The following is a 15,419-nucleotide window of genomic DNA, read 5'->3' on the forward strand; positions in this document are numbered from 1 at the left end:
ATCTGCTATGGTTGTCCCTCAAGAACTCATATGTTGGAGGCTTGGTCCCTAATGTGGTGACTTTGGGAAATGTTGGGATCTTTAAGTGATAGGGCCTCGGGGGTGGTCCTTAGATCAACAAGGGTGCTACCTAGAGGGATTACAGTAGTTCTTGAGAGTGAATTATTAAAAGTGAGCCCAGCCCTTTCACACCATGGCATATCTGCACAATGTGACACTGCCAAGAGGGCACTCATGGTGCCCTACAATGGATGGCACTACATATCCTTGGATTTTCAGCATCCCAAACTGTTAGCCAGATACATTTCTTTCTTTCTTTCTTTTTAATATTTATTTTTTAGTTTTAGGTGGACACAATCTTTATTTTATTTTTATGTGGTGCTGAGGATCGAACCCAGTGCCTAACGCATGCCAGGCGAGCACGCTACCACTTGAGCCTCATCTCCAGCCCCCTAAACTTCTTTCTTTATAAAGTTTAGACTGCCTCAGGTTTTTCTTTTGTTTCTTCGTTTGAAGTACTGGGGATGGTGCTGCTAGGTGACAACTCTACCACCAAGGTACATCCCCAGCCCTAAGGTGATTTCTGTTTTTTTGGTACTAGGGAATTAACCCAGGGAGCACTTTATCACTGAGCTACATCCCTAGTCCTTTTTACTTTGAGACAGGGTCTCACTAAATTGCTTAGGGTCTTGCTAATTGCTGAGGCTGGCTTTGAAAGTGCAATCCTCCTGCCTCAGCTTCCTGAGCTGCTGGGACCACAGGCGTGGGCCACTGTGTCTGGCAAGGTGATTTCTTTCTTTCCTTTTTTGTGGTGCTGGGGATTGAACCCAGGGCCTTGTGATTGTGGGGCAAACACTCTACCAACTGAGCTCTATCCCCAGCCCAAAGTTATTTCTTTCTCATTTATTCATTTGTTTATTTTTAAAGTATTTTTTAGTTGTTGATGGACCTTTATTTTATTATTTGTATGTGGTGCTGAGAATCAAACCCAGTGCCTTACCCTTGCTAGGTAAGCTCTCCACCACTGAGCCACGATCCCAGCCTCTCTTTTATTTTTTAAAAATTAAATTAAATTTATTTATTTTTGGGTACAAGGGATTGAACTCAGGGGTACTTGATCACTGAGCCATATCCCCAGCCCTATTTTGTATTTTATTTAGAGAAAGGGTCTCACTGAGTTGCTTAGCACCTCACTGTTGCTTTGAACTTGCGATCTTCCTATCTCAGCTTCCCAAGCCACTGGGATTACAGGCATGTGCCTCTGCATCCGGCCAAAGGTTATTTCTTTATGGTAAGATAACCAGACTCATAGATCATCCACAAACTCAATTTTGACAATACCAATTTAAACAAACTGTTGCATTTGAAACTACTCTACATACTGACATGAATGTTTTGAGTTAACAGTAGAAACTATGTCCTACATATACTTATTATTCTGAACGTATGCTCATTATTCATTTAGCATATAGGCAGGCATTTATCTAATTAGTAACCTGTGGAACTTTAAAAACCATGGTATGGCATTGTTGTTAGTGATTTTAGCTATGACTGAGAAACTGCCCACGGTATTTAATTCAGTATATTTCCATAAATTATCAAACCTTTTTTTAAAAAAAAATTATCTCATGAAGTTATTTAGAATGGTAAAGAGCAGGTTCTTAATCTCAAGAAGTTAAGATGTTACATACCTTGTAACTGTTTATAAGCCAATTGGGCAGAGGCACTCCATGGGACAAGAGCTTATTGATTACACAGTGGTGATATAAGTTATTCTGCACTTTGTACCTGTCTAGATAAGTAGACAATAGTCGCCATGCTTCATCTGTAGCACTTGAAAACATCAAAAAGGACAAATGAATTTCAGATTTTTTTAAAAAAATATTTTTCAGTTGTAGATAAACACACAGTATATTTATTTATTTTTATGTGGTGCTGAGGATTGAACCCAGTGCCTTACATATGCAAGGGAGGCGCTCTACCACGAGCTACAGCCCCAGCCCGACTTTTAGATTTAAAAAAAATTTGAAGTCTATCCCTGGTTAGTGAAGAGTTTCAGATTATTATTATTAATATTATTTTTAAAACCAAGGAGTAAACCCAGGGGCACTCTACTGCTGCTATAACCCCAGCCCTTTTATTTTTTATTTATTTACATCCCCAGCCCTTTTTAATTTTTTTAACTTTTTAAGACAGGGTTGGGCTAAATTGCTAAAACTGGCCTGGTACTTCCAATCCTCTTGCCTCAGCCTCCCAAGCTGCTAAGATCACAAGCATAAATGCTATGCTAGGCTTTATTTTTTATTTTAAGACAGAGTCTATATTTCCCAGGCTGGCCTTCAACTTGTGATCATCCTGCCTCAGCCTCCCCAGTCACATGGGATTACATGTGTGTACCACTGAGCCTGGCAAGAGTTTCATATTCTTAACAGTGATTTACAGTACTATTTATAGTATGTATTTACAAAGAAAGACCTTTAGAAGGGTAACTAATACACTTAGGTTCACTATGACTTTGAATAGTACTGGAACCTAGATGACTTAGATTTTGGTTCTTATGTTTTTCTCCTACTAATCACTTTTGCGGGGGGGCGGCGGGGGGGGGGGGAGAGAGAGAGGGTGCGGTACTGGGGTTTGAACTCAGGGGCACTCAAACATTGAACCACACCCCCAACCCAATTTTTGTATTTTATTTAGAGAAAGGGTCTCACTGAGTTGCTTAGTGCCTTGATGTTGCTGAGGCTGGCTTTGAACTCATGATCCTACTGCCTCAGTGTCCTGAGCTGCAGGATTACAGGTGTGCGCCACTGTGCCTGGCTCCACTAACCACATATTAATATTACTCTACAATTAATTTAATTTGTTTAAGGATTTCAGCAGAGGGAAGCAAACTGGCTCAGATTTTTTTTTTTTTAGTGGTTCCCAAACTTGAACAAACATTAGAATCATGTAGAAGTTCTGACTTAGAATAGGGTGCTATCTCATAATCTGTTTTAATAAGCAATTCTGATGTGCTAATTTAGGGGTTGAAAAGTAATATTAGAGAACTGCTGCTATGGATTGAACAGTCTCTCAAAGTTCATGTGTTGGGAACTCAATCCCCAATGGGATAGTATTGGGAGGTGGGGCCTAATAAGAGGCTCTGTTCTCACATATGGAAAGGATTAATGTCCTTATTGTGGGAGTGGGTTAGTTATTGGGAGTGTAGAATTTGCTGGAAAGGCACACTTAACCCTCTCTTGTCCTTCTACCTTCTGCCATGGAATGATGAAGAAAGAAGGCCCTGAGCAGATGCTGGCACCTTGACGTTGAACTTCCTAGGCTCCAGAACTGTGAGCCAAATAAAATTCTGCTGTTACATATACCCAGTCTCAGGTATTCTGTTAAAGCATCAGAAATTAAAACAATGTCCATATTCTCTACCATTCTAAAATGCCAAGATGCATAATACAAGTGTAAATTAATTTCAGAAAAGAGTTTACTGAGGGTTAGATTATTTGAGGATTGTGAAGAAGAAACTGATGTACATTCAGGTACATCACTGGGTGCACTGGAAAAGTACATGGAGAGAGAAGATCTAAAAAAGGTATAATAGACAATGGGGGTTGGCGGGGTTGCTAAAGATTAGCTAGAAACAAGTTATAAGGGGACACTGTGATGTCAGCAATGCAGTGTTAGCCCAATGGAAGGAATGGGGAAAAAAATGAACATGATGTTCTAAAGCCAAGTAAATATATAATTTTGCCTTAAAGAATACTTTCCTTTTTCAAGAGGGGGCCTTGCTATTTTGCCCAGACTGGTCCCTAACTTGTGAGCTCAAATGACCTTCCTAGTGCTTGGGACTATAGGTATGTGCCAACTTGCTGACTAAGAGTAAACCCAGCCAGAACCAGAAGAACACTAGGGATGTACCTTGATTCTTTAGTAGTGATGACGGAGGACAATTGATTGGCTGCCAGCCAGGCCCAGGCTTCTGCTTGTGCTGCCTCTCCTCCAAACTGTAACTTGATGCATCTGCAATGAAAACGGTTCCTCACCAGTAAACTAACTGCTGAAGTGCAACCACTTCACCTTGCTACTAAAACTAGAGATACGAAGACAACTTTAGCTCTAGTATATTGCTAAATTTACTTCTGGAGTATTAGTTCTTCCTTCTCAAAGCCACATAACTGGATGACCCATAAGGGGCCACCAATTAGGTGTCAGAGATACTTTACTTCCAGGAGAAAATTAATGATGACAAATTCTGAATGTTTAAAAATATTTCTAATTCACAAACCACTTTACTAATAGGTATAAGGTCAATTAAATAAGAACTTTTCAAAATTTTTATTTTTGGGGTACTATGGACAGAACTCAGGTCCTTCTATAAGCTAGGCAAGCAATCCTACCACTGAGCTACACCTCAGCCCAGCAATACTGTATTTTACTGCACAATCATCACATTTTATGCCAATTTATTTTGCAGAAAATGGGGTGCAATCATTATGCAAAGCTATTTCTTTTAAGTCACACTAATATGCTTACAATTCATTTATTACTAAACTGTCTTTGATACAAAATTAGGATGCATAGTACACTCATAAATGTGCCTTAATGGTATGGCAACAATTATGGTGAGATATGGTGCCTTATAATACGCCGAAGAGGGGGTCAACAGATGTCTTAAAGGAACGAAAAGAATACAAATATGCCTTATCTACAGTGGATACCATTACCTAACTCAGGCTGGTCTGCTCTTCTGACTTCTCATGAGAAGCTATAAATCAATATTACTTTTTTTTTTTAACTTATATATGACAATGGAATACATTACAATTCATATTACACATACAGAACACAAACTTTTCATATCTCTGGTTGTATACAAAGTGTATTCACACCAATTCATGTCTTTATACATGTACTTTGGATAATGATGTCCATCAATTCCACCATCATTTCTAACCCCATGCCCCATGATTACATTAAAAAATATATATATATATGTTTTTTTTAGTTGTAGTTGAACACAATACCTTTATTTTATTTATTTTTATGTGGTGCTGAGGATCGAACCCAGTGCCTCGCACTTACTAGGGAAGTGCTCTACTGCTGAGCAGCCCCTCCAAGATTAATTAAAAAAAAGGTATTGTGCCCAACTGTAACTAAAAAAAAATTTTTAAAAAGTCACAGCAAAAACTTATTGCATAATTAAAAACAAAACAAAACAAAAAACTCACTTCTTTTAAACATAAATGGCTTACAGTACCAATCTAACTAACTGGCTTACAGGCAGGTTACTGGTTTGTGATCACTGCCTCACATTAAGTAATAGGATAATATCTCTGCATTAGAAAATCAAGTCTATTAAAATATAAGTTTTTACATACTTGAAAGCAAGCCCCTCAAAGACTGGTGTTAAGGGAAGCTTAAAAGTCTGACAGAGTGATATGGCGGTGTCAAAGAGGCCAGCCTGAACCAAGAGAGCAACCATCTCCTCTGCTGAAGAACTTCCTGTGGAAATGGAAAATGGCTAGTTAGTTCACCCAAGGGTATCTGCTTTGCTTTGTCGATGAATATCTCAGAGTTAACAACCCTTCACTCTGTACCTACCCAGCACACTGCCTAGCCCTACAGTGTACTACTGTACTGACACATTAGAGGTTTTAAATTCTTACCTGCAACTGCAACTGCTGACGGATCATGCTGAGCCAGAGTGAGACGAATGCGAGCCAAGGAGCACTCTTTCTCCAGATCTTCCAGTTCTAAGATTTCAATTTGCCGATTGGCTAGAAATCAAAAGAAAATTACTTTCAGTTCCCAAAGTACAAAAGATTTGTCTGTTAGATTAAGGTACTGTTGTCATTTTCCACTAAACATTAAGTGAACATTCAGTTGGGCCTCAGTAAAAGCTAATTTAAAAAATTAGCAACATCCTTGCTTCACTTGTACTGCTGAGTCAAGTCAAATCACTCTAATCAACAGCTGTGGTCGGAGGTGCTTACCAGTTATTTACATGTAACTTTATTTAAGTCTTACAACTGTGAAATACTACCATCTCTATCAACAAGAAAGGAACATGGCCAAGGTGAGAGAGGCAGAATTAAAACCAGGTGTGTTCAAATCTACAGCACAGGCTCTTAATGAAAGACATCATGCCCCCCTGGTAATATTAAAGGAACCAGAGGGAAAAAATGGTATTAAGCTGATTTAAATACAACAGGCAACAAAAACACTGTCTTTTAAGCATTTTCATTTCTCATAGTACCATAGAGCATTTTCAAAGGGCTACCATACCAGATAACCTTCAGCAGATTAAAGGCTGAAAACAAATTAAAAAGAAGGAATTTTGCCATATTTTAATGTCACTATTGTATATTATTTATAGTATATAACATATAGTTATAACTGTCTATATTATATATAACCATCTATAGATCTACTGACAATATAACTACTGTTCAGTAAAGATCAGCATGAGACCTTGACTCACTTGGGGCAGCTGTGCACTCTCCATCATGATTCCTTTTAGGGGATGCTCCAGGGCGATCATACTGATAAGACAAAACAAAGATTAAACTGTGAAAATTGGTATTTTTATTTTGATATCATTAACAGTGATTTAGAGATTACATGCTTAAATCTTTTCAATAGAAATTATTTTTACTTCACCCAGCACAACTCTTCTTACACAGGTGCTGTGGCTATCAAATGGAGTCATCTGCCAAGCTGGCTCACTTTACTATAAGCATTACTGAGTCCAAAGACATGGACTTGATCTCCATATATGTCACATGGCTTTCCTTAGTTCCAAAGTTATAATTTCTATTGAAAATCCCAGGCAATAGCCAATAAATGCAGAAACTATACAACACAAGGATCTGGGCATATGTGACCCATGAGCATGGTGGGAAAAATTCAAAGGTTTGTATTCTTTAAAACAATTGCAAACTGAATTAATAAACATGTTTGAAATAAAAGCAATTGTTTATTAAACACTTTTTGTGGGCCAGACACTATCACTGTTTTAGGCAATGTACTCAAATTATCTTTTTTTTTTTTTTTTGGTATTGGAGGTTGAATTCAGGGGAACTTGACCACTGAGCCACATCCTCAGGGCTATTTTGTGTTTTATTTAGAGACTGGGCCTTGCTTTTGCTGAGGCTGGTTTTGAACTTGCAATTCTCCTGTCTCAGCCTCCTAAGCACTGGGATAACAGGCATGGGCCACTGCCTGGATCAAATTATCTTTTAATACCCAAATAATCCTTTACAAGGTAGATACTATCAACCCTATTTTATGCAAGAGGTTAACCAAATAACAAAAAATTAAAGAACTTGCCTGAAGTCAGTCAAGGCTAACTCCAAAGCCACTCTACAATAAGTCTTCCTACAAAAATTCTGAACTTGGGAATTTAAGGGACAGTATTCTATTATAGTTGAATTGCCGCAAAGAGTTTAAGTTTACAAGTACCTCTGCAGAAATTTTAAATGAAATGATGCAAAATAAGATAATAGTTTTGCAAGGACAAAACTAAAGATTAAATGATCCCCAAATTCCAAAATGGAAAGTTCTCATACCACTGCACCAGATGCTGGCTGCACAATCCATGCATATTCTGGACGAATAAGCCGTAAACAATTGATAGCAGCCAGATAACAGTTGCCTTGCTTCTCAAGTCCCCGGAGAGTTCGAACTTCTCTGCCAAGACGCATTCCATATTCAAACATCACTGTGCCAGCTATGAGGCAATAATAAATTAGACATAAGAATTTAAAAAATGTTTCCTTAGAGATACACACAGAGGGCCAGGCATGGTGGTGTATACACATGAGAACACTTAACAAAAGGTTAAGATGGCAATTTTATGCTATGTGCATTTCAACACAGTTTGAAAAATATGGGAAATGTTATTGTTGATCTTATTTTTAAAATTTTCACATTTTAAAAAGTTTTATTTATTTAAAATTTTGTAGTTGTAGATGGACAGCATACATTTATTTTATGTTTATTTTTATGCAGTGCTAAGGATCAAACCCAGTGCCTCACACATGCTAGGCAAGGGCTCTGCCACTGAGCTACAGCCCAAGGTTTATTTTTAATTGACAATATTTATGGGGTATATTGTGATGTTTCCATACATGCATACATTGTAGAATGAGCAAATCAGGCAAATTAACATTATCTGTCACCTCAAGTATTTATCATTTCTTTGTGATGAATTTTTGGCTTTTAGATACACCCCCATACCAAATGTAATCTAGCTTTTTTTTCGGGGCAGGGGACAGTAACAGGGATTGAACTTAGGGTCTCGAATATACTAGGTACGCATTGAACTATATACCATGTCTTTTTTTTTCTGGTGGAATTTCTTAATAACTTTATTTATTTATATATTTATTTTTATGTGGTGCTTAGGATTGAACCCAGTGCTTCATACATGCTAGGCAAGTGCGCTACCACTCAGCCACAACCTTAGCTCACATCCCATGTCTTTACTGAGCTACAAAACACCATTCATTACATTGAATGAGATACTAAAAAATACATTATTCTAGGATAGTGTGGGACTCCAGGGCATTTAAAAATCATACTTTTTTGTTTTCATTAAAAATACCCTATAAAAACCAAAACAAAAAGTTTTTTTTTTTTCTTTTTTTTGGTGGTGCTGGGGATTGAACTCAGGGCCTTGTGCATGCAAAGGCAATAGCAATAAATGCAGGAACTATACAACACAAGGAACTGGGCATATACGACCCATTAAATAAATGCATCTACCAACTGAGCTATATCCCCAGCCCTAAAAACTGCACTATTTAAAAAAAAAATTTTTACAGCAAATATTTTTTGAGCTCCTGTAATACATAGGACACTATGTTAGAAGTACAGTCTCTCTCTCATCAGGTGCAGTGATGCACGCCTGAGATCCCAGCAGCTGGGGAGGCTGAGACAGAAGGATCATGAGTTCAAAGCCAGCTTCAGCAATTTAGGGAGGCACTAAGCAACTCAGTGAGCCCCTGTCTCTAAATAAAATACAAAATGGGGCTGGGGATGTGGCTCAGTGGTTGAGTGCCCCTGAGTTCAATCCCTGGTACCACCAAAAAAAAAAAAAAAAAAAAAAAAAAGAAAAGAAAAAGAAAGAAAGAAGTACAGTCTCTCTTCAGAAGACCTGAACATTAGTTAATCTTGCTAAATTGGTCCTAATCAGGTTGATACAATGGATATTACAATGCAAGCAGATAATGAGAGATCTTTAATTATTTCTTTTCCTGCATGATAAAAAAAAATCTAAAGAATAGCAGTAATACATGTTTATAATTCCACTACTCAGGAGGCTGAGGCAGGAGGTTTCCAAGTTTGAGGCTGGTCAGGGCAATTACCAAGATTTTTGTCTCAAAAATAAAGAATAAAAGGGGCTGGAGAGGAGATGTAGCTTAGGAATAAAGTACTTGTTTGAGTCCCAGTACCACCAGAAAAACAAATAAATAAAACCAAACTAAATTAGTCACATTTTCTTAATTTGAGGATCGCATTAACATTATGTAAAAGAATGTCTTTAGGAGAAATAGCTGGACTAATTATGTGTTAATAGACATGATATCCATAACTTACTCTCAAAGTGATAAGCAAAAAATAAACAAATAATTAAGTAAATAAGTAGAGAAAATGAGAGAAAGGAAATAAGGAAGGTAGGAAGATAGGAAAAAAGATGTGGCAAAATAGTAATAATTGTTGAATTTGGGTGAAGGATACATGGGTTGGTGATACTGTACTAATATTTAGTTTTTCTGTAGACTTGAAAGATCTTAAAAACTAAAAAGTTGAGGGGTTGCAGGTATAGCTCAGCTTGTATAAGTTTAGCATGTATGAATCTGTGGATTCAATTACCAGCAAAAAAAGAAAGTGAAAAATAAGAATTCACTAGGATATCATTTAATTAAAAAGAGAGAGCCAGGCACGGCGGTGCACGCCTGTAATCCCAGCAACTTGGGAAGCTGAGGTAGGAGGATTGCAAGTTCAAAGCCAGCCTCAGCAACTTAATGAGGCACTTGCAACTAAGTGGGACCCTATCTCTAGATAAAATATTAAAAAGGGCTGGAAATTTGTCTTAGTGGTTAAAAACTCGTGGGTACAATTCCTGGTACCAAAAAAATTAAAATAAAATAGAGAGAGGAGAGAGAGAAGAATGCAGTAAGATCATTAATAAAAAAGTTCACTAGGAGATCACTCAGAATGCAGTAGGATATCATTAATAAAAAAATTTACTAGGAAATCATTCAATAACCTCTGTGAAATTTACAACTCTCTAAGGGTTTTGCATAAAATTGAAGAGATGTGAGATTTCAACCATCTATAATTAAGAATGCTATGTATTATATTTATTTATTTTTTTAAATTTATTTTTTAGTTGTAGTTGGACACAATATCTTTATTTTATTTATTTATTTTTATGTGGTGCTGAGGATCGAACCCAGGGCCTCACACGTGCTAGGCAAGTGCTATACCACTGAGCCACAACCGCAGCCCTATCTATTATATTTAGATGACCTAAGTAGCAGAATTTTACTCCAACAACTAAAATAAAGAGAGGAAGCCTCGGGTAAAATAGCCTACACACACAAAACTAGTTAAAAACAAAAACAAAAACAAACAAAACCCCAAACTATCTCTAGTGGGAAAGCTCAAGCTTCCTTTATTTTATTATTTTTTTTGTAGCTGTACACGATAACTTTATTTATTTATTTAATTTTTATGTGGTGCCGAGGATTGAACTCAGAGCCTTGAACATGCAAGGTGAGCGCTCTACCGCTGAGCCATAACCCAAGTCCCTCAAGCTTCCTTTATAACTGGAGAGAAAATGCACATAGAATGCCATCTCACTGGAAATAATCTGAGAATGTTCTAGAATGGGGTAAGTATATAAATACATCTTCAAAGCTAACAGGTAATCTTCAAAAGGATGAAGTGAAGCTTGTACTTAAACACAACTAAAACTTAGATAAGCCCAACACACATTTTTGATAAAATATTATTAAACTTATAAGGCAGCCTCCAATACCAAGTGTCTTTGTTCAGTTGCTCACCTTTGCGGTAATTGTGGCGATAGACGTGAAAGGCATAGAGAAGTTCATAGTAATTGTGAGTCATAAGGTCCACAGCTCTAGCACGAGATTCAATTATTGCCACAACCTAATGTAGGAAAAACAATGAGGCATCAATGTTAGTAGCAATCGTGACAACCAACAGAACTGTTTCTAGACATCAGCGGATACATAAAATTACCTCATTATGCAGATTCACATAAGGAAACTCTACAAGATCCTGTAGCTGTGAGCGTTCACAGAGAACTACCACTAGTTGCCGTAAACAATCTAACTGCCTGGAAGAAAAGAAAGGGTTATAAGGGTAAAATGCCATAGTGGGTTAAACAGGGCTGGTAAATTGCCTTGTGTTAAAAAGACTGTAAGATTACCTGCTGGAGTCAGGAATTTGGGTTAAGGCCTCATATGCTTGGCTGTTGTGACCCAAATCCAAATGATGTTTGAAAATGCATGTCCGTAAAGTAGCCTAAATATCAAATTTAGATCAAATATCAAAAAAGGGCAATGAAAATTAAAATACAATGTCCAGAACAACCTTCAAGAAAAATAAAGCAAATAATAGTTTTTACCTGACTTTTCCAGTCATCACCTGCTTCAGTTATTGCTGATGTAGCCAACTGAATAACCAGCTCAGGCAATCCAACAACATCTAGAAGACGTAAAACCTAAAGAGAAATTCAAGAAATTTTCATTAAAATTAATATGGCAGTGGTATTCCAAATTGAATTATTGTTCAAAATTAGTCAGAAACATCATTAGGTAAGTAAAGATTAAATTAAAGGCACTGATAAGGGGACTAGGGAGGTAGCTCAGTGGGAGAGCCTTGCCTAATAGGCTTGAGGCCCTGGGTTCCATCCTTAGAACCATTCAGAAAAAAGGTGCTGATAAAAAGGACAGGATTATTTGGTTAATATTAAGATTTTTCTTTAGATTCGACCGTTATAAAATCTATTTGTTTTTCCAGATAATAACACTGGAATAATGGCTCACAAGTTACAGATAATTTTGATTGTGTTAGGTTGGAACAGAGAAAGATAAAGTTAAGAGAGATAGTCTTTTTTTTTTTTAAAGAGAGAGAGGAGGAGAGAAAGCAAGAGAGAGAGAGAGAGAGAGAATATTTTTTAATATTTATTTTTCAGTTTTCGGTGGTCACAACATCTTTATTTTATTTGTATGTGGTGGTGAGGATCGAACCCTGCGCCCCGTGCATGCCAGGCAAGCACGTTACCGCTTGAGCCACATTCCCAGCCCAAGAGAGATAGTCTTAACATGTTCTTTATAGAACAAACCAACCACTATTAATAAATAATAGAGGGATTAAATATTGGGCTTTTTTTTTTTTTTTTTTTTGCATCAGTGATTGAACCCAAGGCTGTTTGTACCACTAAGCCACATTCCCAGCCTTCTTTTTATTTTTATTTTGAGACAGGGTCTTGCTAAGTTGCTTAGGGCCTCACTAAGTTGCTCAGACTGGCCTCGAGCTTGTGATTCTCCTGCCTCAGTCTCCCAAGTCCCTGAGATTATGGTCATAAACAACCACACCTGACTTGGGCTTTTTTTTAAGAGATGGGGTCTCATTATGGCACCCAGGCTGGTCCCAAACTCCAAAGCTCAAGTAATGTTCCTGCCTCAGGCTCTTGAGTACTGGGCCTATAGGACTGACTCCCCACCACATCCAGCTTTGTCCTTTTGTTTTGCCAGTGTGAGAAAGTAATGAAATATCCCCCAAAGATATGAATGTGTCTATATCCTTATATTCACATACCTTCAATAAGAAGCTGGGGGTAGCTGGGCACAGTGGTACCTGCCTGTAATCCCAGCAACTCAAGAGGCTGAGGAAGGAGAATCGAAAGTTTGAGGCCAGCCTCAGCAACTTAGCAAGACACTTTCTCAAAATTAAAAAATAAAGGCCAGGCATGGTGGCTCATGTCTATAATCCCAGCCGCTAAGGAGGCTGAGGCAGGAGGATCTTGAGTTCAAGGCCAGCCTCAGCAACTCAGTGTGGCCCTAAGCAACTTAGCAAGACCCTATCTCTAAATAAAAAAAATATATAAAAAATGGAGGGGGATATGGCTCAGTAGTCAAGTGCCCCTGGGTTTAATCCCTAGTATCAAAAAAATAAAAAAGACTGGGGATGTAGCCTAGTGGTAAAGTACCACTGGATTAAGTCCCTAGTACCAACCAACTAACCAACCAACCAACCATCCAACCAACCAACCAACCAACCAACCAACAAACCTGGGGATACAAAAAGTACTTACTTGCCAGGAATAGCTTTACCCTTGGTAGGTATTAATCATATTCACCCTCACAATAATTGAATGATTTTACAGATGAAGAACTTGTGTAAGGTCGTAGTCTAGAGATCTGGGACTTAAATCTTAGCATGTGGACCCGAGAGCCTACCACTATGGAGTTTCAAAGATATTCTCATAACAAACTGAACACTTCCTGGCCTACTGCGTTGATCTGCTTTACTTTTATTCAGAGCACGTATCACTGCCTGACATTATATTATTTGTCTAGTCTCTTTCCAACCTGTATTTTAAGTACCACGAGAACAGGGAATAGCGGACAGGGAGTAGCGGTGGTACTTAGAACCTTATCCTCAGTGCCTAAACCAGTGCCTTATACACAGTAGGCTCTCAATGAATATTTGTTAAATGAAAGAACAAACACAGTTTTACAATAGAACCAGCATCCCTAATCCAAAACTCTGAAAATGCTCCAAAATCTGAAACTGAGGGCTGATACGCTACCACAAATGGAAAATTCATCTAACCTCATGAGAGGGGCCACAGACAAAACACTAAAAATATTATGTAAAATTACCTCAGGCTATATGTGTAAGGTATAATATGAAACATAAATAAATTTTGTGTTTGGACCTAGACTCCTCCCCAGGATATCTCATATGTATATGTAAACATTAAAAAAAAAAAAAAAAAAAAATCTGAGCTGGGCATGGTGGTGCTCGCTGTAATCCCAGTGGCTTGGGAGGCTGAGGCAGGAGGATCAATCAAAGCCAGCCTCAGCAACAGCGAGGTGCTGAGCAAGTCAGTGAGACCCTATCTCTAAATAAAACACAAAATAGGGTGGTGATGTGGCTCAGTGGTAAAGCACCCCTGAGTTAAATAAATCCCAGACACTTTCTCAAAATGGAATAAAAAACTGAAACACTTTTGTTTCCAAGCATTTTGGTTAAGGGATACTCAATCTGCATAAACTTTTCCTATAAACTGTTTATGTTGCTGATGAATTTAAAGCATAGTAAATGAACATCATAGTGTAACAAAGCCCTAAGGAGTTTTGTTTTTTTTTTCCTTCTCTGAGGCACCGGGGATTGAACCCAAGGCCTATGCATGCTAGGCAAGCATTCTACCACTGAGCTACATCCCCAGCCCTTTTTATTTTAAGACAGAGTCTCCTGAAATTGCTTAGAACCTCCCTAAGTTGCTTTGGCTGGCCTCAAACCTTCCTTCCTTAGATTCCTGAGTCACTGGAATTACAGGTGTGCACCACCACGCCCAGCCTCCATGAATATTTTAAATCTACATTGTAAAGGTGAGTTTCATCAAAATTAAGCAATATATCATGTAAATCTATCCAACCAGGTAAATAACCTACTGAAATCAGATGGACAAGAGAAGGTGTTACACCCTCACTCCTGTTGTGATGCTCTCTCTTCCCTCTGATGCCTGCTTTAAGATGGACAAATGATCACCTGTAAAAGAGCCATAAGCTGGGCTTGGCAGCATACACTTGTAATCCCAGAGACTCAGGAGACTGAGGCAAAAGTCCTCCTGTCTTAGCCTCCTGAGTTGCTGGGATTCCTTCCAGTCATGTGCTACTGTGCCCAGCAGGTTTTCTCAATTTGTCTAGGCAAGTCCATCTTCTTCTCACTTAGAAGTTCTGGGAACAATTAAGTTTTTTAGTATTTTTCTTAAAAAATATCAAAGCAGCTGGGCAGGTGTGGTGGCACATGCCTGTAATCCCAGCTGCTCTGGAGGCTGAGTCAGGAGGGTTGCCAGTTCAAAGTCAGCCTCAGCAAAAGTGAGGTGCTAAGCACACTAAGCAGGGGGCTGGGATTGTAGCTCAGTGGTAGAGCTCTTGCCTCACACGTGTGAGGTACTGGGTTCGATCCTCAGCACCACATTAAAAAATAAATAAGTAAAATAAAGATATTGTGTCCATCTACAACTAAAAAAAAAAAAAAAAAAGCACACTAAGCAACTCAGTGAAACCATGACTCTACGTAAAATATTAAAAATGGCTCAGCGGGGGCTGGGGTTGTGGCTCAGCGGTAGAGTGCTTGCCTAACATGTGTGAGGCACT

General features: G+C 38.2%; 1 protein-coding gene across 2 annotated transcripts in view; it reads right to left on the bottom strand.

Moving 5' to 3' along the window:
• Positions 1–15,419, bottom strand: part of Nup160 (nucleoporin 160) — a 58,288-nt gene that overhangs the window by 3,898 nt on the left and 38,971 nt on the right. For both annotated transcript variants that reach the window (XM_046458208.2, XM_046458204.2), the window contains exons 24-33: positions 11,654–11,749; positions 11,456–11,550; positions 11,266–11,362; positions 11,067–11,172; positions 7,563–7,723; positions 6,476–6,536; positions 5,661–5,771; positions 5,373–5,496; positions 3,913–4,014; positions 1,692–1,833 (exon numbers count right to left, since the gene is read on the bottom strand). In XM_046458208.2, coding sequence (XP_046314164.1) covers positions 1,692–1,833; positions 3,913–4,014; positions 5,373–5,496; positions 5,661–5,771; positions 6,476–6,536; positions 7,563–7,723; positions 11,067–11,172; positions 11,266–11,362; positions 11,456–11,550; positions 11,654–11,749 — 1,095 coding nt within the window. The remainder of the gene's footprint in view (positions 1–1,691; positions 1,834–3,912; positions 4,015–5,372; positions 5,497–5,660; positions 5,772–6,475; positions 6,537–7,562; positions 7,724–11,066; positions 11,173–11,265; positions 11,363–11,455; positions 11,551–11,653; positions 11,750–15,419) is intronic.

This window comes from Marmota monax, unplaced genomic scaffold (assembly GCF_021218885.2).
Source record: "Marmota monax isolate L192 unplaced genomic scaffold, Marmota_monax_Labrador192_F-V1.1 WCK01_AAM20220418_F8-fsc00047, whole genome shotgun sequence".
Classification (NCBI taxonomy): domain Eukaryota; kingdom Metazoa; phylum Chordata; class Mammalia; order Rodentia; family Sciuridae; genus Marmota; species Marmota monax.